The sequence below is a fragment of the Loxodonta africana genome, chromosome 14 (assembly GCF_030014295.1).
Source record: "Loxodonta africana isolate mLoxAfr1 chromosome 14, mLoxAfr1.hap2, whole genome shotgun sequence".
Taxonomy (NCBI): Eukaryota; Metazoa; Chordata; class Mammalia; order Proboscidea; family Elephantidae; genus Loxodonta; species Loxodonta africana.
This window is the reverse complement of record NC_087355.1, coordinates 22836718-22863815: the sequence shown is the minus strand read 5'-3', so window position 1 is coordinate 22863815 and position 27098 is coordinate 22836718. Positions and strand designations below refer to the sequence as shown.

The window sequence follows — 27098 nt, the reverse complement described above, 5'->3', positions numbered from 1 at the left end:
AACCAACTTTCTGACTCAAAGGCAGCACTAGCTACCAGCTGCTGGCGCAGCTTGAGGAGCAGAGGGTATTGGGATGCTCAGAAAACCGCTGCTGGATTACTGGGATCCTGCAGAGCACGTAGAGGTAGAGAGTTACATATTTTGTTTTATTAACTGCAGTAATTCCAGATAATTATGTCAAAATCCCAGTGATTGGACTCATCACAAAGCAACATGTATAACGCTGGAGAGTTCTGAACTCTAGGGATTTCTTGGTGGCTTCCTGATTAAAAAGATATGGTGTATAGCATATTTTCTCCAGCAGACACACACACACACAATCTCAGGAATGCTAACAAAATCAAAGGATTGCAGAAAACTGAAAAGATGAGAAATGTGGAGAATGACCTGACTAATGTCTTTAGCCTTTTCCAGTTACTTTCATTCAAGAGAGTTAAGACTTTAGCATTTGACCTTTCATTTATTATCTTTCAACTTAGTTTCCCTCCTTTTTTGTCCGTTTTCTGCTTATATGCATTTCAGTAAAGCAATATAAAAACTGTGCTATTTAATGTCTTGGTTTTTAAGGGTTTAGAATTAGCTTTTCTAAGCATTCTGGTTTATTCTCTGTACCTTGTCATATAGTTCAGAATCCAAAAGAATATGAAGTGGCCTGTGACAATAGAAATATGTATTGAATGAATATAGTAATTTGTCTAAATGACACCCTCAGCTTACTTTCAGACTATTAGAAAATCTCTTAACGTGTCAAGGACTAAATTCAGAGAGTTGGGGGCTCTTTAACACTTCCAAAGAGCTTGGGTAAAGTACTTAGCTGTTGTCTTTGTCGTCGTGAATTCAGTAGTACCTTGTGGGCATCCGAATCTAGTACTTGCTCTAAAGTGCGTGTAATTGGCTTTGTGTTGACAGCACAGCTCTGAACAAGCGTATAACTTGCTTTTTCTGATGCCCTGGAATGAGCAGTGTAGTTCCTTTATTATCTCCCTAAGAACCTACCAAATTCAAATGCTAAAATGCTTCCAGATGGATTCAGGTAAACGTTTTCTTTGGTAGGGTGAGACATTGAGAAAAAGCCAATTTTTTGCAAGAAACTCATATTTCTTTTATTACTGAAAATGTAAGTTTGGAAATGGCTGGATGCTTATCATCGTATCCTGCACTCACTGAAGCTACTACTAAAAAAAAAAACTTTTTTTTTTTTTAGCTTATAAAAAATTCGGTTTTATCTTGAGGAGTAATACATCTCTATTTAAAGGACTACCATAGAAGAATGGTTTCTTAGGTACTTATCTATGGCCAAAACCCGTTGCCCAGAAGTCATTCCAACCCAAAGCGACCCTACAGGACAGAATAGAACTGCCCTGTAGGGTTTCCAAGGAGTAGTTGGTGGAATCAAACTGCCTAGTTTTTGGTTAGCAGCTGAGCTCTTAACCACTGCACAACCAGGGCTCTTTATCTGTGATAGCAGAAGCAAAAACCAAAGTTCAAAATTTTAAGAGACTAAACCCCAAACCAAACCCACTCCCATTAAGTCGATTCCCACTCTTAGCGACCCAATAGAGTTTCCAAGGAGTGCCTGGCAGATTTGAACTGCTGACCTTTTGGTTAGCAGCTGTAGCACTTAACCACTACGCCACCAGGGTTTCCTTTAAGAAACCAAAAAAAAAAAAAAAAAAACCAAACCCAGCGCCATCGAGTCAATCCCGACTCATAGCGACCCTAAAGGACAGAGTAGAACTAACTGCCCCATAGAGTTTCCAATCCCTTAAGAGACTATGTTTTTATTTATTCCAACCTGACATTTCCTGTTTGAGTCCTAATATGCTCAATTCTTTATTAGCTGTATTAAATTACATTAAATACTTTAACATTTTATTTGATGATAGTTTTTATTTTTTAAGTAGTGAGAAATGCTTTGGTTGTCTTTCAAATGCAAATTAAAGTTTCTGACACATATTACCCAACCCACTGCCGTCAAGTCGATTCCAACTCATAGTGACCCTATATGACAGAGTAGAACTGCCCCATAGAGCTTCCAAGGAGCACCTGGCAGATTTGAACTGCCAACCTCTTGGTTAGCAGCTGTTAGCACTTAACCCCTATGCTACCAGGGTTTCCATATTACCATGTGTCAATTGTGCCCAATCGTAGGTAGAATTAAAGCAAGTATCTGGGTCATTTGTTTTGAGGAGGTTTTTGCATTTTCCAAGAATAGTCATTTTACAGTAGGTTTCCTGAAAAGCTACAGTCTTGCAGAACATTTTGCTTGGATCCATGTGAAAAAAATATTTGCCAAGAAATAGTTTTGGGAACTTTTCAGGCAAGCGTATTTTTTTGACCACATACTTGGAAAGCTAGAAGGAACATTGAGAAGTCATTTTAGTGTATATGTTGCTGTAAGTCTAAAACGAAGTTCCATTCGCCAACCCCCAACCCCCCTCCCCTTTTTTTTCTATTCGTTCTTAAAATCTCTAGGGAACTAACATTCATCGAGTAGTCCAGGGTCATTCTAGAGTGTGTAAGAGTCCATATGGCCTCACCTGCTGCCCTATAAGAGACCTGATATTTCCTTCCTCCCTCCCAACCTCCCTTCCTTCCTTCTTTTTTTGTTTTTCCCTCCTTTTCCTTCTTTCTTTTTTTCTTCCTTTTTCTTTTCCTCACTCTCTGTCTGGAAAACTTACTTACACATATAAAACTATTATGGAAAATTAAGTATACAAATGTGTAGTACACATTTAGTGTAAACGATGAGTAAAACGAGAAATCAAGAAACAACTAGGGAGTGATCTCAAACTCTTTTGTTTGGTCTCAGAAGCCTTTTAAACTCTTAAAAAAATATTGAGGATCCTAATAAGCATTTATCTTATAAGTTAAAATACAAAAAAAAAAAAAAAAATTTTTTTAAAGTTTGAGAATTCATAGCACACATTCCAGTCACTGTCAGAACCGTGATGTCACCACACATCTTGTGGCCTCTGGAAATCTCTGCTGCACACTCATGACAGGATGAGAGTGAAAAGGGCTAGGTTAGAGGATGGCACAGTCCAGCTCTCACGGAAGCCTCATGAAGGAAATGGGCTTTGGGAAGGCTGTAAGAATATGTAGCCCTGGTGGTACAGTGGTTAAGAGCTTGGGTGCTAACCAAAAGGTTGACAGTTCAAATCTACCAGCTGCTCCTTGGAAACCCTATGGCGCAGTTGTACTCTATCCTATAGGGTTATGATGAGTTGGAATTGACTCAAAGGCAACAGATTTTTTTTTTTTTTGGTTTTTTGTGGAAATACAGGCAGGTTGGAAACAGGGAAAGAATAGAGGTGCACGTCATTTAGGTGGAAAACATAGTAAACACAAGCATGGTGTGAATGGAGAGCGTGGCATGTACCGGAAGGACATATCTTCTAGAATATACCATTAATGTCCAATTTAGGTTCATGCCAAAGTTTGGCTTCAGACTCAATTTTGGGCCAAAATCTTCAATTATCTTTGGCTTTTGCCTTATCTTTGGCAATCAAATAGTGAAATACCTAACTTAGTGCCATTTCTGGCCTATTTGACCTGGTGTGTGATCAATGACATCATCATATCTAAACAGTGTAACCATGTTAGCAATAGAGAGTAAGGTATGTCACTCATATTTATTGATCATACCTAAATATTTACTTTCAGATACAAGCAGGAATTCTAGAAGCATCTTTTAATAAAGCTCTTATGGGTCAATTGAAGTATAATTAAATACTGCTGATTTTGAAAATTCTTAATTTTATATTTCAGTCAGATATTAAGACTTTTAAGCAGTTGAATAGGGACATAGAATGTCAGTTAATACAGATATTAAGAGAAGATGCATTGGTTAATTTTAGGAAGAATATTATATATTTTTTGAACCAAAATATTTATACAAAATCTAAACAATTATACAAAGCAATATAGAGACAGGTTACAACATAAGTCATGAAGGCCTTTAACAAATTTGTTGTTTACTGTTGTCAGTGTTCTTATGGCAAACAAAATGTACAAAGATTAATTTTTATCAAGTTAATTCTATTTAGGGCATTTTAAGAAAAAAAAATTCTATTTGAGAATTGTCTTAGTTATCTAGTGGTGCTATAAGAGAAATATCACAAGTGGCTGGCATTAACAAACAGAAGTTTATTCTCTCACCAAAGTCTGAAATCAGGGTGCTAGCTCTAGGGGAAGCCTTTCTCTGTGTCTGCTCTGGGGAAAGGTTCTCATCAATCTTCCCCTGAATCTAGGAGGTTCTTAGTGCAGTGACCCTGGATCCAAAGGGTGTGCTCCTCTCCAGGCTTGTAGGTCCCTCTCTCTCTGCTCCTTCTCTCTCCTTTTTTCTCTTGTAAGATAAAAGGTGATGCAGGCCACACCCCAGGAAAGTACCCCTTACATCAGATCAGGACTGTGACCCGAGTAAGGGTGTTGCATCCCACGCTAATCCTTATTAACATAGCCTAATTTACCTAATTAACCACAGACAGGGATTAAGATTTACAACACACAGGACAATTATATCAAATCACAAAATGGAGGACAACCGCACTATTGAAAATCATGTCCTAGCTAAGTTGACAAATATTATGGGGGGAAACAATTCAATGCATGACAGAAATTCTTCAGATCTTATGAGATAAATTAAAAGTAGAATGTCAACTCTGCTGCCTCAACATTTTACAAGGAGGAAACATAATGTCATCCATAATAAATCATCTTCAGTCCAGACATAATAAAAAAGGAAGGGTTAGAGAAAAATGAGTTATTCAAAAAGCTCTTGTTCCCCTCCTACCTCAGTGGGAAGTGAGGGTCTGTTTGGAATTGCAATTTTCCAGGCTAGTAACAGCAGCCAACCATGCTAAAACTTATTAAGCCTGTTCTATGAAGTGTCTAATTTTAAAAATCTTATTATTAAAAGTTTGAATAATTTAAACAGCTTCAGCAAAATTTCATATTTATTCTTATATTCCATGGTTCATTCTATGATGGTCAAATTAGACCTCAGCTTCAGCTTCTGCTGAATGTTGATTTTTATCATTCATCGTTCAGCCAAGATATATATTCCATGAACCCTTGCTCAGATTCTGACTGTACTTACTGTGGCTTGGGCAAACTACGTAACCTCTCCGTGCCCTGGTATCTGGCCCAAAGTATGTGCACACTAATGTTAGCCTTTACCACGTGCAGAGAGGAAGGAGGAGGAGATAGACCTGACTCCAGTGACCCAGTAGCAGAATCCCAGTGGCACAAAGAGGAGGCATTACTTGTCCCAGAGGAAGAGGTGTACCTAGGGTTATGGTAGGTGTGGCAGATGTTGCACTGGCTCTGGGCACCTGGTGCTACTGAGGAGTTCGGTATGGCCAACAGCGTGTCTACAAAAAATGGCCCCTATGGCAAGTGCTGAAATTGCACCCCTGTCCAAACATCTGACACCCATCTTTTAGATAACTTTACCATAATATCAGCTAAAAAATAAAAGTCAAGCTCATTAATCTTTTAATTAACATATTACTGTGCTTGAAGAAGGATGTTGGGCCATACCGGGTTAATAGAAACTGCTCAGTTTTGCACAGGGCTGGTGTAATACTCTAGATGGGCCACTGCCCTGGGGTGAGTGGGCAGCCATTTTAGATTACTGACCGAGCAAAGTACATGCTGGTGCTTCACAAAGATTATTCTAGCTGTGGTATATAGGGAAACGTTGGATGGGAATAGATGGTAGGGAAGCAGGCCAGTGAGAGGACAGTTAGTTCAGATTCCCAGATTGAACAGTCCTTGTGTTCTCGAGAACCTTTCTATCTAACCAAAATTCCTCACACTGTATTTAAGTACATTTTCTGTTGACAAAGCAAATTCCTTTGTATCTTCATGACGCTTACCATTTCTCAGATCACATTCCTTAAGTTTACTTGAAAGCTTTTCTCAAGGCCTTTATTTCTATAGAAAATACAGGTGTATCATTAGAAAGTCAAAATATTTCATTAATGTACTTAACCAAGCATTTTCTTGCACCTTCTTTATATTTGTAAGCATTTTGTGCTTTTCATGAAAATTATTTACCTAATCATAAGTATGATAAATACTTTTGAATGATGATAACCTTTTCTCAGACTATAAAATTATTAACTTTATTGTGCTTTAGACGAAGGTTTACAGAACAAACTGGCTTCTCATTAGACAATTAGTACTCATATTGTTTTGTGACATTGGTTACCAACCCCAAGACATGTCAACTCTCTCCCATCTCAACCTTGGGTTCCCTATTACCAGCTTTCCTGTCCCCTCCTGCCTTCTAGTCCTTGCCCCTGGGGCCGGTGTGCCCCTTTAGTCTTGTTTTGTTTTACAGAACTGACTAATCTTTGGCTGAAGGGTGAACCTCAGGAGTGACTTCATTACTGAGCTAAAAGCGTGTCCAGGGACCATACTCTTGGGGTTTCTCCAGTCTCTGTCAGGGCAGTGAGTCTGGTCTTTTTTTGTGAGTTAGATAAAATGATTAATTTTAAATACACAAGTTTTACATATGCTTGTCTGCGGTAACAATTTTTTATATACACCTAGGTGATTTTTGAAAGACACGCATGTAGATTACAAAACATGATCAAGAAACGAAGCAGATCGAGTCGCTATGATGATGTGAATGCCTGTCCTTTGCATCATGCTGCAGCGGAAGGTCAAGTGGACCTGATGGAGATGATCATCAATGACTCCTGTTGTGACGGTATCATAATGTTGCAATGTGTGCGGCATAAATCCACCCCCCATTAGATTTATTGGGAAACATGGTATGAGGTGATTCTGAAGGGTATATCAGTGCCAGATTGTAAGGGCCCTGAAGATCTCACTCAGGAGTCTGAGTTTCCTTACAGGCCAGTGCTCCTCAAATTTTTCCACGGAAATACCGCAGAGGAGAATGCAGATGCACCCCTAGGGATCCCGGACACCCTCCATATAACTTTTATGTACTGTTCTATAATATTTCTATTGATATTATTCTACATTCTAAATTACTTATTGAGTAAAATGGATACTACAAGAAGATGTAACACTCCTCCACTTTCCATCAGTACACCTAACCTTGTTAGAGAAACTCAACCATAGGCAGTGGGGTGGTGGCTGCCCCAAGAAGTTTTTAAGCAGTGAGGTGGTATGATAACATTTTTATTATATAAGATAATTCCATCAGTATTGTGTAAGATGGATTAGAAGTGTTAGGCCAATTAAAATGCTATAAAGGTATTTTTGTAGTAAAGAGAAGAGTCCACCAGGGTTTTGCCATTGGAATAAGGAGAAAAGGAGCGATTCGAGAGACATTTTGCATGTAGAGTCAACAGTGCTTGATAACAGATTGAATGTGAGGAGAAAGTGGCAGAGATTTGAAACTTTGAGGTTCCTAATTTAGGAAATTAAGCTAATAATATAACCATCCTGAAAAGAGGGCGTATAAAAAACAAAAGAGAGGTGAATGCGAGAGTGTGGGGAGATAATGAATTTGATTTTGGTCATACTGAGTTCGAAACGCCCAGGGGACATCCACTTGGATGTCCACATCTTTAGCTGTTGGTGGATTTTAACAGCTGACCTTTCAGTTAGCAGCCAAGCTCTTAACCACCTCACCACCAGAGCTCCTGCAGGTCACCACAAAACCCTTAAACTAAAAGTCCTCAGTGACCTTTGCAGAAATGATTCCTGAAGAGTGGTAAAGATAAAAGCCAAATTCAAGTTGTTTGATTAATGAATGAGCCCTTATTTAATTAAGTTTGGTGTGGAATGGAATGTTGAATGGAGTGCTTTGTCATGATCAGAAAGAATGGTCAAGGAATGTGTATGTGTGTGTGTGTATTGTTGAAAATGAGAGACTTGGATGAATGAAAGGAGATAGTGGAGAAATAAAAACAGGAGAGAAATTGGAAACATCCCAGATATCCTAGATGGTCCCCATATTATATCTGAGTGCATAATTTTTCCCCTTCCTCAGACACACAACTATACCAACACTAATTAATAAAGTTGATAAAACAGAAAGTCGTAGCTATTTTAGAATAGATCTGAGACACCACAGGGTGAAAAGGCATATTCTTTAGGCTGAGTTCACAGGGTCAATAGTGCAATATATTGTGTCATAGAACTATGTGGGCACCATATATGTGGTATGAGGGGCTCAAGCTCAAATGCTAACCTTGTGCTCTATTAGCTGTGTATCTTTTTTTCATTACCATTTTCTGAGCCATTGCTATGGGCCAGCCACTCCGCTAAGGTCTTTAAAGACATTATTTAAGATTAATTTCTCAAGAACTTTGCAAAGTTATGAGAAATAGAAGAAAACTGACGATCAAAGAGGTACAGTAACTTGCACAAGTCCTTACTAGCTGTGTGAACTTGGCAAGATTTTTAACCTCTCTGAACCTCAACAGTTTCATCCGAAAAACAGTCCTGGTAGATTGCAGGACTCTTGGGAGGGTTGAATAATTGTCGTATGGAACCTAGTAAAAAGCCTGGCGTGTAGTTATTGCTTTTATGTAATCTCAAAACCTTATGACAAACCCAAAATTCATATTGGAGATAAAAAAAAACCTGTAGCAATAGGAGGATCTGTTCTTAGGTGGTTAGTTTTGTCTTTTTGACAAGGTCAGTGATATGTTTTGCACCCCCTAAAGGTGCCCGGTACCCTATTTTAAGCAAATAATGCCTGTTATAAATTTTTGCATATATTGCTCAACCCCCGCACATTTTTCATAAGCGCAAAATAGCAATATTTTTTTACATGTCGCTAACATCAATTTCAGTTTTTGTTTTTTTTTTTTTCCTGCCCAACAAATTTAATGTTAAGTCTTTGTTTTTGTGCCTATTGATATGGCGATTTGTTTGCCATCAGCAGACCCTCGCCAGCCTACCCTTGAGTTTCTAAAGCAGCCTCTCTCCAGACAGGCTTCCTTCTCTGTTTTGCAAACCGCTTTCTTCAATGCAGGACGAAATCACTTTTTACACCCCAGAAACAGCCCTCGCCAGGCCCCAGCCCAAGAGTTGCATGGATCTCTGCACTCAGGGCCGGAGAGGCCACTCAGGTGGACAAGGCCAGCACACCAAAGATGAGCCCATTGAGCCCCGCCATCCTGCTGGCTGGCGGCGGTGCTCAAGCCCTTTGACTCTCCTGCCCCTGCTGACGCCACTAGGCAGGTATGAGAGCCAGTCACAGAGGGGCCAAGCATCCCTCGCTCGGACGGTCCGGCTGGCCATTCGGGGCCCCACAGGGCCGGGGCAGTAGTGTTAGCACCCGTATCGCCCTGCTGCCCAGCTTCACGCCATTTGCACCACTCAGGGAGGGTGGCAGCCCCAGGCCCAGCCCTCCGCCCCACCTACTTGGAGGCAGATTGGCTACAAGGAACTCCATGCTCTCAGGCCCAGCTGCGAACTGTCCCAGAGCAAATGCACAGTTTCAGTTGTTTATTTTCCAATTACAGGGTACTACCACACACTTGATCCATGACTTCTTGACCGTGGCCTATACCTTTATTATACAAATATGATCAAAGGTAACATTTTTTGGATTGTCAATTGAGGATGAATGAGGCTGAAATTCACTTCTGGAAATGTCACGGAACATGCATAGTGTATGCATGGGCATGCTATGCCAGAATTTTTTTACATAATTTTGTCATTTCCTCCGTGTTACATGGGTGGTTGCGCGTTATTTACGTGGGCACACTATTTGTGAAAACATGGTGTATGTTTCTTAAGAACCAAAGCTATATTTTTATTTTCAATAGAGAAGGCATCGACTATTATAACACCACTTGGCGCGGAATTTATATTCAGACTCAAATATAGTCGAAGCCAAATCTAATCCATATTTTGGTGTCTTTTTCTAGTGCTGAATGTGATGGACAATTATGGAAATACCCCTCTGCACTGGGCCACAGAAAAAAACCAGGTCGAAAGCGTTAAATTTCTTCTCAGCAGAGGGGCAAACCCCAACCTCAGAAACAACAACATGATGGCGCCGCTCCACATAGCTGTGCAGTGCTGGCACAACGAGGTGGTGCAGGTGAGGCTGCCAGTGGCGCACACACGGCCGGGCGTGGGCTCCCCCTGCCGGGGAAGAGTGGCCCGCCAAAGCTGCCAGGGCAAACGAAGTGAAGTGGTTCCACGTTTTGATGATGATAGTGATGGAGAGGCTGATGATGACAATAACAACAGCAACAGTATTTCCAGGATTATTTACTAGTCCTTATGTACCAAGCACTTTTCTAAGAGCTTTTTTATGTTTTAGTTTATTTAATCCTTATTTTTAAAAAAGACTCTGAGTTAAAATTTTTATTACCCCCATTCCATAACTGAGGAAACTGAGATACAGAGAGAATTACATAACTTGCCTACCATAGAGTAAATGGCGAAAACAAGAGTTTGCCAATTTTGTTTTCATCTTTGTTTCCAAGTTAAGGCTTTCCCACTTTTACCTGAGTGATTTAATGACTAAAAGGAGAGCTAATGAGTGACTTGGGGAAAAGGGAAAACATAATTTTGATTTGCTGTTTTAGTTGAAGAATAGATGGCCTGCCATACTATTGGTATATTTCTTATTTTGTTTCCAAAGCTTAAGCGTGGTTTTGGTCAGTAGAGGAAAGCATGGAAACAACAAACAAAAATAAAAAGCCAGATCAGCTGGTGTTCAGTGGACTTCGTCTCATGGTGACCCTGCGTGTGTCAGAGTAGAACTGTGCTCCACAGGCTTTTCGGGGGCTCATTTTTTGGAAGCACGTCCAGGAATTTCTTCAGAGACACCTGTGGGTGCAGTCAAACCTTGTAAGGCACCTCTGGGTGGACTCGAACCTTTCAGTTAGCAGCTGAGCACTTAGGCATTTGTACCACCCAGGGAGGTGGCCCTATAAATGCCTAAAGGGTAAGATTAAGGCCATGGCTTTTAAACTACATCTTAGGGTCTCACAGTGTGTTTCCACATACTAGAAAACAAACATGCATACTGAAGTGGAATGCAGTTTGCTAAAGGATCATACTCCAGGGGTTCATTTCTAAGATAGGCGATTTGGGACTCATAATAAGTTTTCTGGTAGAAACAATATTGCGAGTGATGATGTGGCTATTGTGATGTTGTGCTAGGCCAAGCCAAAACTCACTTTATCTGTGAGTCAGCAAATAGGTCCCAGAAGTGTCCGTGAACTTCTCACTCCCGTTAGCCCAGACGTGGTTCTCCCAGAAGCCTGAGTCCTGACTTCATTAAGCCTGTAGAGAGGCTGTGGGGGAGCCCGTTTTCCACTTTCCCACTGTACCTTACATGTAGCTTTATCATAACACCTAGCACATGCAAAATTATAATCAAAGACTCGTAGGTTTTTCTCCCCCACTTGCCAGTTATGTCCTTGAAAGGGGTGGGACCATGTCTTACTAATTTAAATATCTCTGTTCTTCAGTGCAGTGCTGGTAAATGATGGCTGTTGAATGGAGTTAATTAGTTAATTAATGGGTATATGGGGGTACTGACTAAAGAAAGTGAGAGCTGAGATACCAGTGCACAAGAAGATGGGTGAGGTTCCCTCAGTGGGAGCAGCCCTTGAGAAGGTTATTTCTGATAATAGACTTCTTTTTTTTTTAATCTACATTATCCATGGGCCAGGTGCCTGCTTCTGTATCATCTGGGTTGGGCCACTAGTGACTGGAGGGATCGCCTGAAATTTCACGTGTTTCCCCATGGAGTTTCTTCTGAACACTCTTCTCAGAAACAAATGACCATTGGCTTAATTAACCTTGGCTGTGAAAGCATGATTTGGGAGTTCAGTGGCAAATAGCAATTGAAAAACTCTTGTAAATTAGAAATCAGAAGTCTTCAGACCAAGAAATAAAGAACGACAGGTATCCCATAGAAATAGAAAAGAATGTTCAGAAATTAGCCCATACGTGATTTATGAACTAGATGGTGGACATAATGGAGATTTTCCTGCATGACACTAGAAGGAGAAGAAAAGCAGAATTATAAAAGAACTGGAATTGTTTCTCCCTTACTTGATCTTATAAGCTACAGAAAAATGTAAAAATGTTTCCAATTCCCTCTGTTTTACCAAAAGTGAAGAGGAAAAGAGAAGAAGGAGAAGGAATTTTGGATGTCTCCCTGCATGCTTGCGAGCAATAGTCCTACTGGTCTGCCTCCCCAGTTATGCCCATGGGCCAGGCCTGCAGGGATGGCCCACCAGCCCACGCCATTTTAGAATGTTTCTCCACTGTCTGCTTCGGCAGCCTTCCCCAAAAGCCTTTCACAGCTGCCTGTATGATTTTAAAGTAAAAATAATCATTACCCGTGTATCACCTAACATTTTTGCACAGACTCCCAATGGCATACATATTTTCCTTGAGGCACATTGGCCTCAGGGGTTAGGGAGAGGCCCTTGTTCTCAATGGCCTGTAGGCCTCAGTACTCGGGGTTGAACTTTAAATTATCCAGTTGTTTGATCTTTCTATGAGACTTCTAGATTCTCATCTAAGAAACCCCTGGAGGGCTCACTCACTTGCTAAGCTTCCAGAACTTGCCAGGTAGTGACTGAATTGAAGTGGGTGCCCAATTTAGTTGCTTTCTCTGGGACCCCTGCCACAGAGAATTTAACACAGCTTTTTAAACAGATTGTGGTTATGGTAGAACATTAGTAACACTCAAATGTTACAAATCTAATGATCTGTGATTCCAAGAAAGCAAAATCCCTTCTTATAGCCATTTATAATATACTTTAAGGAAACCCTGGTTGCGTAGCAGTTAAGTGCTATGGCTGCTAACCAAGAGGTCGGCAGTTCAAATCTGCCAGGTGATCCTTGGGAACTCTGTGGTGCAGTTCTACTCTGTCTGTAGGGTCGCTATGAGTCGGAATCAACTCGACAGCAGTGGGTTTGGTTTTTTCTTTGGTTTTGGTAGGTTACTTTACATGTGAATTTATAGCTTCTTAGGTACAGAAAATAAAAGTGCTTAAGTCTGTATGTTTCCACCTGCCTTCATCCACCAATAATTTCCTTATATGTCCTTAAAACAAAATATACTAAAAATTGCACTATTATTTTCTTTTTTATGAGCAGTACTAATTAGTAAGCCTAATTTTTTTTGCTGATACTCACACCAGGGTATTCTATTAAGAGGGGGCTGTGGTAGGATGTTGTATGCTTTTTTTTTTTTTTTAAGGTTTCTAAGAAACAGCCTGTTTAAAAAAAATCTTCTTGAAGAATTTAGTTATGAGTATGTGTTATAGTGTTATTATAGTCTTGCTGTAAGAGAAAAGGCCTCTAGTAGGTCAATTCAAAGATTTCCCTCTTTGAAGAGACATTTATATGAGATAATTATTTTTTGGGTTAATTATTGTTAGACTGAATATAAAATAAAAATTGCTTAAAGATTTATAGATTCTTGACCAATAATTGGCTGACAGTAAACCAGTTGAGGGAGTAAAAGATCTTCAATTAAGTTCCTTTAGAAAAATTGCTTAACCATTTTATCAAGCATGCTGATTTCTTACATCTTAGAATGTAAAGAACTGTTCCAGACCAAGTTTGAGTTAATTAAGTTAAGCTATGCCAAAGTCACACGAAACTCGATTTTCTTTCCTGAAGAGAAAGGAGTTTCAATTGACATTTTCCAGAATGCTTACAGTAGAGGTAAAATAAAAATAATGGGCGGGGGAGGAGGCAGTGGGCAGGGAAGAAACTCTCTCTCCCACACATACATTCCAATGGCCGTAAATTTATTGTCTCAAAGCTGTTGGTTAACATACCAAAAAAAAAAAAACAAAAAACAAACCCATTGCCTGTGACTCGATTCCAACTCATAGCGACCCTATAGGACAGAGTAGAACTGCCCCATAGAGTTTCCAAGGAGTGCCTGGCAGATTTGAACTGCCAGCCTCTTGGCTAGCAGCTGTAGCACTTAACCACTATGCCACCAGGGTCTCATAGCTTACTTAAATAAGAAGTATTGAGAGAGCTACGTTAATATTGTCGATTCTTACTCTATTTCCAATTCCATTATTCAACATCGGCTTAGTTGGTGTTGTGCTAGAGAAATCAACATTATTTCTATTTGAGAAATTTATTTAGTAGCCATTATGTGCAAGATTTTTAACCAGATGATTTTTTTTTATTGTGCTTTAAGTGAAAGTTTAAAATTCAAGTCAGTTTCTCATATAAAAACTTATACACACATGGTTATGTGACCCTAGTTGCTCTCACTACAATGTGACAGCATACTCCTCCTCTCTACCCTGTATTTCCTGTGTCTATTCAACCAGCTTCTGTCCCCGTCTGCCTTCTCATCTTGCCCCCAGACAGGGGCTGCCCACTTAGCCTCATGTGTCTCCTTGAGCTAAGAAGCACACTCCTCACCAGTAGCATTTTTGTCTTATTGTCCAGTCTAATCTTTACCTGCAGAGTTGGCTTCGAGAATGGTTTTAGTTTGGGCTAACAGAGAGTCCAGGAGCCATGACCTCTGGAGCCCCTCCAGTCTTAGCCAAACTGGACAATAAGTCTGGTCTTTTTACTAGAATTTGAGATCTGCATCCCACTTTTCTCCTGCTCCAACAGGGATTCTCTGTTGTGTACTGTCAGGGCAGTCATTGGTGGTAACCAGGCACCATCTAGTTCTTCCAGTCGCAGGCTGATGGAGTCTGTGGTTTATGTGGCCCTTTCTTTCTCTTGGGCTCATATTTACCTTGTGTCTTTGGTGTTCTTCATTCTCCTTTGCTCCAGGTGGGTTGAGACCAATTGATGCATCTTGGATGGCCGCTTGCTAGCTTTTAAGACCCCAACCACCACTCACCAAAGTGGGATGCAGAACGTTTTCCTAATATACTTTATTATGTCATTTGACCTAGATGTCTCCTGAAACCATGATCTCCAGGCCCCTGCCCCTGCTACTCTGTCCTTCAAAGTATTTGTTTGTATTTAGAAAACTTCTTAGCTTTCGGTTTAGCCCGGTTGTGCTGACTTGCCCTGTATTGTGTGTTATCTTTCACTTCACCTAAAATAATTCTTGTCTACTCTCTTTAGCCAGATAACTTTTAATTGTCTGAGGAGGGAGAGATATAACAATGGTCCCTGGCATCAGAAGGCTTGTGATCTAGTGGAAGACATACCGTATTTTTACGCAAATAATGAGCACTTTCTATGTTTGTTTGCACGTCGTTCCTCCCCCCTACCCCCGCCACCACCCAGGTATTTTCCTAAGTGCTGCTGATCCAATTTTTGTTACAGGTTGCTGCAAAAAAAGTATCATAACGAGCTTACGAAAGTATCTGGGGAAAAGGAGCGGTTGGCAAACAAACATAGAAGGCACACGTTATTTGTGTAGAAATACAGTAATATCCTATTTGGAAACCGACAGTTTAGCTTTTTGATGGTTATTCTACCTTCTTTTGTGTAGGTCTTAACTGAGCACAGAAGTACTAATATTAATTTGAAAGGAGAAAATGGAAACACAGCTGTGGTCACCGCCTGCTCCAAAGATAATAGCGAAGCACTGCAGATTTTGGTTTGTATATTAATTGCTTTTTTCTTGTTTCTTTATCTTTTTGTTGGTACAACATGATATTTTTTAGTACAACATGTTGATACTTACAACAGGTCTTCCAGTTTCTTTCCTTAGCAAAATATAAATTTTAGAAAATATGTGAGAAAAAATTGTTCTGTGTGTTTTTGGGGTATATACACACACCCCTTAGTTCCTAAAAGGATCTGAGATTGCTTACAGAAGACTAACACAAAAGTATTAAAGAAGATAAAGAGAAAATTGAAATGAGTCATAATAGTAATTCCAGATCTTGACAACTACCCAAACAAGAAAACTGTAGACTAATTTCACATGTAAATAAACATAAATGCAAATCTTAAATAAAATACTAGCTAATTAATCCATCAAAATAATTAAAAGAGTAATATGCCCTACTGTGTTGACCTTGTCCAAGGAATGTACAGACAGTTCAATATTAGAAAATGCATTGATTATTGTACATCAATTGGCCTGAGGAGATAAGACTTATTTATCTAGCAAGTCTTCTACAAATCTGTAAGAAAATGACGATGTTCTAATAAAAAATTGGAAAGGACACAGAAAATTTAAGTAATTTTTCTAATAATGAAAGAGAAACAAAACGATGAGACATCACATTTTTCATCTTTTAATTTTAAAGGATGAAAAAATCTTGTTGATAACTAGTGTTAGGGAAATTTTGATGAGTCAGGAAATTTCATTCACTGCTGATGAGAATACCTTATGACTCATCAATTCCCATTCTTGGAATATATCCCAAGGAGATAATGAAAGCTCTAACAAAGTCCTATGATTAAGGACATTAGCTTCAGTGTTACAAATATCAGAGTGAGAAAATTGGAAAAAAAAAAGTTTGAAGTCCACTAATAGGGATTGATTACACAGTTTTGAGTATGCAAGAATGTTCTTGATAATAGCATGTAATTGATTAACCACTGAAGGTATATACTTGAGTATTAAAATTATATTCTTTATTATAAAGAATATTATTAAGTAAAAGTTTTTGTGAACAGTATGATAAAAATTACCTTAAAAAAAAAAAAAAAACCTGTTGCTGTTGAGTCAATACAGGGACCCTATAAGACAGAGTAGAACTGCCCCATGTGGTTTTCAAGGGGTGGCTGGTGGATTCAAACTGACCCAAAAATTACGTATGCAAAGAAATAAGACTTAAAAAAATACTCTTTTAAAATGTAAACTGATTCTGTCTCTGGGAGCTGAGATTAAAGGCGGTATTTTCTTTATCACACTTTTCTGCCCTTTCAACATCTTTTCTTTGTGACAATAAAAAGGTATTTAAAACAAAAGTACAGTTCAATAATCTTTAAAAAATGGTAGTTGAAAATGATGGGCACAGTTAGAAAAATAATATAATATTCAGTTGTTCTAATGTCCTTTTAGTAAAGGTCTTTTCACGAATGAAAATACCTAACTTCATAGTTTAACAAGAGTGCTGGTCTAATCATTTATTAATTTTACAGAAATGAAGAACAAAAGGTCCGGAAAATATTATTTTATTTGCATAAAGAATGGGGGTTGGTTTGGATAAAGAATGGTAAATGTATATAGGAGGAGTCATGATAATGTTTAAAATGTTCCCAATAATCCCCTTGAAAATGTGTGAATTTTCATTTTCTTGGTATCCTGTTGATATTTTGTGTCTATAGCGTACTTCATTTGGAAAGGACAGATGGAAAACAAAAAGTGTCTTTATATCAGAATCTTGGCCTAGGGTCAAAATTACTTTCTTGCCTAGATTTCATACCATATGAAGTTTTTCCAGGTATTTTTAAATAAATTCCAAAGTTCATCAATATACTAGGATTAAGGGCTCAGAATGTGGTCTGGGAGAGACACATAAATTCTTGTTCACCCTTGTGGTTTGGGGTTTAACTCACGCAATTTATTTGACTTTTTTTTGGTTCTTTTTTTTTTTTTTTTTTTTTTTACCCTCCAGTTTAATAAAGGAGCTAAGCCATGCATACCAAATAAATGGGGATGTTTCCCTATTCACCAGGCTGTGTTTTCAGGAGCCAAAAAATGCATGGAAATAGTATTAAAGTTTGGTGAGTAGAGGCTTTCCTACATTACTTACCTTAAAGAAGTCTATTATTGGGGAGGTGGGGAGGGAGGATGCTATTAATCTGACAAATATTTAATAGAATTTGCACATGGGCTTTTATGTATGCCTAAGTGTTTTCATTATTGATTTTAAACATTTAAGTTACCTGGAAACTTATTTTTCTTCTAAAGGTGAAGAACATGGATACAGCAGACAGTGTCATATTAATTTGGTCGATAATGGAAAACATAGTCCTCTCCACATGGCGGTTCAAAGTGGCGACTTGGAAATGATCAAAATGTGCCTGGACAATGGTGCACAGATAGATCTGAGGGAGGTAATTGTTACTATTTTATGTAACATGCTTATTTTAGAATTTCCCAAAATGCTTTGTAACACTTTTACAATTAATTTAGATTGAAAATGCGTACCAAAAAAACCCAAACCCTTTGCTGTCAAGCAGATTCTGACTCGTAGTGACCCTTATAGGACAGAGTAGAACTGCCCCATACAGTTTCCAAGGCTGTTAACTTTATGGAAGCAGATGGCCACATTTTCTCCCAAAGAGTGGTTGGTGGGTTTGAACTGCCAGACTTTCAGTTAGGAGCTCAACGCTTTAACCACTGTACCACCAGAGCTCCTGAAGATAAATACAGCAGGAAGAAAATAGATACTGAGAAGCAAAACAAGGAAACATCCCAAATTTCAACCTATATAAAGAATTTCGAGAGCTACCAAAAACAATTGCAGCCACAAACACAGATGCAATAGAGTATATATCCAATTTAACTGCCGTGAAATTAATCCAATTTAACTGCCATGAAATAAGTTATGGCTAACATTCAAAAGATAATGTATGAATGTTGTCATCTAGGTACATTAAAGCCTACTCATGAACCTTTTGTGTTCATAGTTCTCTTCTGAAGAGTTATCATATTTTAAATTAAGGACAGCTTAACTAATTTGTAAGGATCTGTATGTGGAGTTTAAATAAATAAATAAATAAATATATATATTGTAACTAATTTGTAAGGATCTGTATGTGGAGGTAAAGGCAGAGCTAAGGTGCTCACCTCATGCCAGTCATCTCTGACTGCAAGTATAGAGTTCTGGCTTCCTTTTTGCCTTCATCTGTCCTGGTGTCCAATCCCTTGGGGCTTTTGGGTGGTAACATGCTTGTTTCCCAGCTACTACAAAGTACAGTCATTTTTGAAGGATGAGGAGATTAGGAGGAGAGGTACTGCCTCTAAACCCCTTCAACACAGAAATGAAGAGCTTGCATCAATGATTAAGGGTCTGAAATCACTTTATACACTGGATACTTACAGTAGTGATGGTTTTTACACTTCTGGGAGAAGAATGTCATTCAGATAACAATGGTAGAAGTATACATTAAGAGCTGACGGATTTCAAGGAAGCCTAGTTGCTACCTATAATGTTTATATTGATGACTTTCGGTAGCTGAAACTGATCACCATCTTCTTAAATTCAGTATTCCTTAATTTCGTTGACCTGTGAAGAAACTCACAACTGAAATTGTACTATAGCCTTAAATTGAGATGTAAACATTGATTCTGGTGTCAAAACTGTTCACAGAGTGGCAAGTGCACAGCCCTTCATTTTGCTGCCACCCAGGGAGCCACAGAGATTGTTAAGCTGATGATATCCTCCGATTCCAGTGATAGTGATATCGTTAACGCAGTGGATGGAAATCAGGAGACGCTGCTTCACAGGCAAGTTTCCCACCTAGCTTTCCACCTGTCGGTCTTTACCTGTTAAACTACACCCTGCAAGTGTCAGTTAACACACTAACAGAGATTCTAGAGTTCAAAAGAAAAGAACAAAGGTAACAAAGATCCAGTGGTTCAACTGGGATCGCTGTGTTCCTCTAGAGTCAGAGTGCAATGCTAAAACCCTTTCAAGACCATATTACTTTCACTTAAAAAAATTTTGTTTTGATGCTATGTGTTTTCAATAAAGGGAGGAATGTTTACTAATTGAGTGTGTTAAAACTTTTGGTTGGTAATACAGGATTTGGAGAAATATCACGTGGGCAGAGATTTTTCCACAAAACGTTGGCAGCAGTCTTGTACCCTGTTTAATGGGTTCAATCTGTTCCAAGAATTTTTGGATGGTGGAGCCTTCAATTTTGTTACATTGAAAACCTCTGGTTCTCCAAATATCACACACACACACACACACACACACACACACACACACAAACCAAACTCACCAGGGCTCCCAAACTATCATGTAGGAAGCCATAAGTATGCTTACAAGGATTATCTAGCTGTACAAAAGCCAAAAGAAACAAAACTGTAACCCATTCACACTTCCTGGATGCACTGTCACATACATAGCCTCCTACCTTAGTGAATTTTTGCCAAAGAATGCTTCTTTCATTTTTCACCATTACACAAGGGGGCAGCAAATACTTTTAGTGAGAAAAGGAGCCTCCCAAGAAACCTGAGAGCCCAAAAATGTTTGTGGACAGCTTCTCTCCCAAGATTCAATAAAGTTTAAATAGATTTTCACAAAATAAAATCTCCAGTGGCATATTCTGAACCAATTCTTAGGCCAGTGAATATAGGCCCAAGATTAATTTCCTAGACACTAAGAAGGTCAATATACAAGTTTTTCCAGGCCCTTTCTAAACTGTTCCAGTTCCTCATGTACATCTTATAATTTTTCATGAAGATAAGGGAGCAAGATACATATGAATATTCCACTCATTTCACCCTATTCCCTTACCACCCACTCCCATAAGTGTAGATATTTTCAAAACATCAGAAAACTATGGCCAAGCCCAAAACAAGCTAAATACTTCTGTGGAGTATAGCAGAAAGCATCTGAAGATGTAGGTTTACTAGATGTTAGGACAGGAAACAGGCAGTGTAGACTGAAAGTTCAATACCTTTGTGAAGACGAGGACTAAATGCTCCCTATGTGTGTGAAACAGGCGGCTGAGATGAGCCTACTCAAAAAAACCCAAAACACTGTGACCATGACAGAAGCCAAGAATCACAGAAAAGAGCTGAGATATTCCTGATAGATAACTGGACCAGAAAATCTACAATATCCCGCAGGGAAAAAGAGCCTCCAGATACCAATATAAGGATGTGGTTCTAAACTGGGGAGGAGGAGGTGGATGTACACATTAGCAAAACCACCACACGCAATGGGATAAACGAGTAGAAAGGAACTCCAAGGAACTCCCATTTAGAATGGATTTGCAAGCTAAAATCCCATACCATAAAGGAAACTAAGACAAAACAGCAAAGTCAACAAAAGGCTAACTTACTTCCAAGGAAATAGAGATCGTGGGGCAATCTTGAAAAGAATTTGGAAATAAAGATATTTAAGACCCTCAAAAATTTAAGAGAAGGAATAAATATTCATGTAAATATCATACATACATTAAAACAACAGAAAGTTATGAAAAATGAATTAGCATATATGAATCAAGGACTGGTGATATAAAAAAGATCAAGTTAGAAACGCTAGAAATTAAAAAAAAAAAAAGGAGGCATTGACCATTGAAATATAACTTAGATACAATAGATAGACTAATCTCTAGACCTGAGATTCTCAAACTGCTGCACATTAGAATCACGAGGTGTGCTTTAAAATGCCAACACCAGTTCCTACCCCAGATTAAATCAGAAGGGCCCACAGGAATCCATGTTTTATTTTTAAATTCCTTAAGTGACTCCAATATTCAGCCAATTTTGAAACCCAATTATCAGGGTATACCTAGAATAATTTTGTCCATTTAGGACACAGTTTTAATGCACAAATATGCATAAAATGGAATTATTCTAGAGAAATAAGTATCCTTAGCCTGTTGATACCCTAACTGCCCAGACCCAGTGGCGTCAAGTCGATCCTGACCCATAGCGACCCTACAGGACAGAGTAGAACTACCCCGTAGAGTTTCCAAGGAGCACCTAGTGGATTCGAACTGCCAACCCTTTGGTTAGTAGCTGCAGCACTTAACCACTACACCACCAGGGTTTCTGATACCCTAACTAATGGATTTTATTCCCTAACTAGACGTTCTCAACTTGGGTTACCCGAAGGTTTGCTGGGCCAGTTTAGTCCAAGTCTGATGAATCTGACACTGACCTAGGATTCTGGAATGCCGTTTGAATAAAATCCATTGCCATGGAGTCGATTCCAACTCATAGTAATCCTAGAGAACAGAGAAAACTGTCCTATAGGGTTTCCAAGGCTGTGACCTTTCCAGAAGCAGACTGCCACATCTTTTTGCCACATCTGTTTCCCACATGGCAGCTGATGGGTTTGAACCTCCGACCTTTAGGTTAGCAGCTGAGCACTTAACCACTGTGCCCCCAGGGCTCCTTTGCTCTTTGAATAGCCAGTTGCTTTTCGAATTTATCTTGAGGCACAAAGCTTGAGGCTAGAATTCCTTTTGTTACTGTAGTGTAAAGACCTCAGTACTTTGTTCTGGCTAAAACAGTGAGCTTTGTTGCAAGGAACCTAGGGTTCCAGCGATTACCCTTGTCCTTCTTGGCTCTGTAACCCTTGGCAAGTCAGTGAACCTCTCAGAATCCGGGTGGCTAGGTCTACTAAAATTTTGCATTACCAAGGAGCTCCCAGATGATGTTGATGCTGCTGGCCTGAAGACCACATATGAGTAGCAAGGCTCTAGATTAGGAAGATACAATAACAAAATTATTATTTTAAAAGAAATGGAGCCTTAATATCACCATGTATTTGCTTCCTAAAAGTATTTAGTATATTATATTTAATATAATTTAAAAGTAATGCAACCCCTTGTGAAATTTAGCCAGCTGATTCTGAAATTTATATATAACTTGAATAAGAACAAAGAAATAAGACTTGCAATAGGAAAACAGTTTTAAAATCGTTAGCATTAACATGTATTATGGTATTTTAGGAAACCCTGGTAGTGTAGTGGTTAAGTGCTAGGGCTGCTAACCAAAGGGTTGGCAGTTCGAATCCACCCGGCGCTCCTTGGAAACTCTATGGGGCAGTTCTACTCTGCCCTATAGGGTCGCTATGAGTCGGAATCGACTCGACGGCACTGGGATGGTATTTTATATAGACTGAAAATTTTTATTTGGTTAATTAATTAATATTATCATTATGACTTGATGTGAAGTGAAACCAAAATGGCTTTAGTCTGCACCATAATTTTTTTTCCCCTGCTTCACAAATGCTTGGAACATCATTGCTGCCCTGACAAAGGGAAGCGCTTACGTTGTGAGCATTTTGAGCCCTGTAAAAATTTTAATGAATCTCAGGGCAGCTTGCCTGCAGCTGGTGTTATTTCCCATGATCACCGTGGTAACAGGGCCATTTCTTTCGTCCTCTGTTGTATTGCCGATGGGATAGAAATTCCTGCGTACTTCAAAACAATTGTCATGAGGATTTCACAGAGAAAAATAAGTTTACTAAAAGATAAGGAAGAAAATATTGTAATGTATTTGACTTTTTTCTGTTACTATTATTTTAGAAAAATTACCCTAATCAGAATCAATCACAGGCTTTGAAAGATCACTCATTCTCTAATATTTTGTCATGTTATTAAATGACAAGTGAAATTTGCTTTCTGAATATAGCAGCTTTATTTTATACATTCATATCCACAGCACCTTAACGTTTGTAATTCTTTTTTGCAGAGCCTCATTATTTGATCACCATGAACTTGCAGACTATTTAATTTCAATGGTAAATATTCAAATGACAGGTTTATTTTCTTTATTACTGTTTATAATTGAAAAACTTATGGTTACATAAAATGGATTTTCAAAAATAAACCAAAATTTAATTTCCTGCTTATCAGCAAAGAAAGTTTACAAAAGAATGATTGACATATTTGCACATAGAGAAATACTGCATGTCAATATGTAATAGCCAACCTTGGTTACCATGAAGCTTGAAGTACCAAACTGTGCATTTTTAAAAAAAATTTATCACACATTAGGTGAAAGTTTACAGAACAAATTAGTTTCCCATTTGATAGGTTGCACATAAAGTGTTCCGTGACATTCATTTCATTCCCCACAATATGTCAGCACTCTCCCCATTTCTGCTCTAGGTTCCCTGTTTCCTTTCGTCCTGATTTTCTCCCCCTTCCTGCCTTCTCACCTTTGCCTTTGGGCAAATGTTGCCCTTTTGATCCCAGATAATTGATTGCCTTTGGTATATCAGCTGTTGTTTATTTTATGGGCCCATCTATGGTTTGACCAAGAGGTGGCCTCCGGGAATGGCTTCAGTTCCAGTTCAGAAGGATGTCTTAGGCCATAATCTCAGGGGCTCCTCCAGTCTCTTTCAGACCAGTAAGCCTGGTCTTTTTTGTGAATTTGATTTTTTGTTCTACAGTTTTTCTTCTGCTCTGTCTGAGACCCTCTGTTGTGATCCCAGTCAGAGCAGTCAGTGGTGGTAGCCAGGCACCAGCTAATTCTTCTGGTCTGGGGGTCATGTAAGCTATGGCTCATGTGGTCTATTAGTCATTTGGACTAATTGCTCCCTTGAGTGTTTGGTTCTCTTCACTTTCCTTTCCTCCAGATGGTAAAAGACCAGTGGTTGTATCTTAGATGGCTGTTTGCAAACTTTTAAGACCCCAGATGCTACTCACCCAAGTAGGATGCAGAACTCTGTCTTTATGAACTATGTTGTGCCAATTGATGTAAATGTCCCCCGAGTATATGGTCCTTCACTTTTGAGCCTAGGAACTTTGTCCTATGAGGTGATTGGTTCTGTCTAATAAGTTGCCCTGACTCTGGTGGCCCTTGTGTGCTCTGTCATCTATATTAATATATAAGCCTCACCTACAGTTATGAATGTAGAAATATCCACCGCCAAACCTGTGTCTGCAGATGGGTATGTTCCCTTACACTCTCTCACACCTCTTGGCATACCTATCAACCTATGTATCCATATGTAAAGTATTGTTTGCTAAAGTATTGTTGCAAGATTGTACTATAGTGATTATTGTTGTTGCCCTTTGTTCTTGTGTTCCTAAGTGTGCTTTTTGATACCCTGTTTTCACTTGATATAATAGTAATGTTTGAGGTATGGTATAGTCCAACATGAACCAAGAGAGGGAGGTCGGAAACAATAAAAAAATTATTATATTCATAGTCCCTGGTACTCACAGGAAACCCTGGTGGTGTAGTGGTTAAGAGCTATGGCTGCTAACCAAAAGATTGGCAGTTCGAATCCACCAGGTGCTCCTTGTAAACTCTATGGGGCAGTTCTACTCTGACCTATAGGGTTGCTATGAGTTGGAATCGACTTGACGGCAATGGGTTTTTTTGGTTTGGTGTTCACAGCGCACCTGGACGGGTCCACAGGGGGAAAACACAGGGGCGGTCACAAGGCAGAGAGGGAGCAGGACTGTGGGCAAGCGCCTTTATTGTGGTTTTCTGGGAAACGTGATAGGGGCAGGTCAGAGCACACAGGGATTTTATTGGTCAGCTATTGTTGAAACTCGTACTTTGGCGATTGAGGTGTTTACCAGATGGAAAACTGAGGGAATCTATAATCTAGGTATAGCAGACATGGGTAGAGAAGGGTTCCTTGGTGTAGATATTAAAACATCATATTACAGAAGCTAGAACATGTAGTTAATACATAACCCATATTGATGTTTTTAATGCTAGAAGTTTGTGGGTACATTGCAAGGAACGTTATTCTGACTGCCTGTGAACTGGTCCTAGGTGAGTGTTAGGCTTGGGCTACTCGACTTAGCATAACTGGCTTTGAGGTGGAGGCAGGACAGTTGGAACATGTCAGCTTCGCCTTCCATTGTAAGTTTCTACACCAGCTGCCTCAGTACTGTCTTTCAAACAGTGAAAAACTGGGGAACTAAAAAATATTTTAGAAGGTCCGCTGCAAGTGAATTCATGAGATTTTTTTTTTTCCCTCTAAGAAGTAGAAGTCAGCTTTTTAATTTGTTTTTTAATAAAGCCTTTTGTTTAAGCCCCATGATCTCCGCAACGAATGTAGTCCCATTTGTAGTACTTGACATGTGTTTGTCGTCAGTCACAACTACAGAAATTGTGATATTTACATAGAAGAGTCCTGGGAAGAGACTCAGTATACACCAGAGTTTATGACATGTATGGTTGCATGCAAATAAAGCGATCTCTTTAACTGGCAAGAAAACTGTACCACTGTGCTTTCAAGTGGTTACTGCTGCTATATTCGTACACATTCAGTGGGCCCCAAAAGGGCAAATATTCACAATCATAGTTTAAACTTATTTTTATTCCTCTTTCTAAAATATATAATTCTTACCATGAAATTTTAAAAAGCCTTTTTTTTTTGTCATATCAAATATTATAACCATCACACATAATGGTAAATGTTTTCCTACTCATTTCAAAAAACCTGTCATGTGACTTTAAATACAAATTTTCTCAAGTAGATATTTAAATTAAAAAGTTATTGCAGGACTTGAAGTAAAATACATGAAGTAGATTTTTTTAAAAAGTGGATGATTTGTTTTGAGTTTTTTATCACATGCATAATTTTGGAAGATCTTTAAAATGTGGATATTTAAAAATCATTTCTTAAAGTGAGAACTAAACTAATGCTATAGATGAAAGAGTTTTATTTTTATGGTTAAAATAGTGATAGAAAGCTGTTGACAGTTGTCAGTCAAAAGATTAACATGTAAGAATATTTTTTGTTGTTGAAATTGTAAAAGAATGCCTTGATTTCTGATGTTACAACATATGAATTATAGGGAAATTTCCAGAAATTCTATAGTTTATCATAAACTTGAATGCTAGCTATATTCACTCTATCGCAGTGAATTACTGTGATTTGCAGATTGCAATGTAAGCTGATTTATTTGTTCACATGCTCTTTGTTGAATGACTTGTTTTCTTTTAGGGAGCAGATATTAACAGCATTGATTCTGAAGGACGTTCTCCACTTCTGTTAGCAACTGCTTCTGCATCTTGGAATATTGTGAATTTGCTGCTTTCTAAAGGTACCAAGAAGAGCCCAGCCAGGCCTTTAGAATCACTATTAAATTTGGTTAAATAAACATTTATTAACCATCTATTGTGTGCAGGGGACACTGGGCCAGGTACTATGAATAAAAAGATGAACAGAATACTTCCCATGTTTTCTAGAATAATTTTCATTCCAGTAAGGGAGTGTTACATAAAACAATAGTTTCAGAAAAATAATAGACAATATTTATAAATCAATTATTTCCCAGGCATTTTGATGAACACTTTATCAACATTCTTTCAATGAATGAGTTCTGTGTGGTGTAGATACTGTAACTATCCCTGGTTTAGGTACTTACCTGGTGCCATGAGAACACAGAAGACAGAGATCTCTCTTTCTTCCCCTCCTCTTCCCCAGTCTCCAATCTCTCCATATTTATATTTTATGGTTATACTTCGTATATTAATGTAACATATCACATATCCCCCCCACACGTACACACGTACACACTGTTACATAAACTCAATATATTTAGTTTTCTCATCTAAA

At 38.7% G+C, this 27098-nt stretch overlaps 1 protein-coding gene across 1 annotated transcript in view; it reads left to right on the top strand.

Moving 5' to 3' along the window:
- Positions 1-27098, top strand: part of TRPA1 (transient receptor potential cation channel subfamily A member 1) — a 77570-nt gene that overhangs the window by 1021 nt on the left and 49451 nt on the right. Inside the window, exons 2-9 of the mRNA XM_003408220.3 lie at positions 6562-6721; positions 9870-10045; positions 15407-15514; positions 17490-17598; positions 17786-17931; positions 19191-19327; positions 23261-23309; positions 26484-26583. Coding sequence (XP_003408268.2) covers positions 6562-6721; positions 9870-10045; positions 15407-15514; positions 17490-17598; positions 17786-17931; positions 19191-19327; positions 23261-23309; positions 26484-26583 — 985 coding nt within the window. The remainder of the gene's footprint in view (positions 1-6561; positions 6722-9869; positions 10046-15406; positions 15515-17489; positions 17599-17785; positions 17932-19190; positions 19328-23260; positions 23310-26483; positions 26584-27098) is intronic.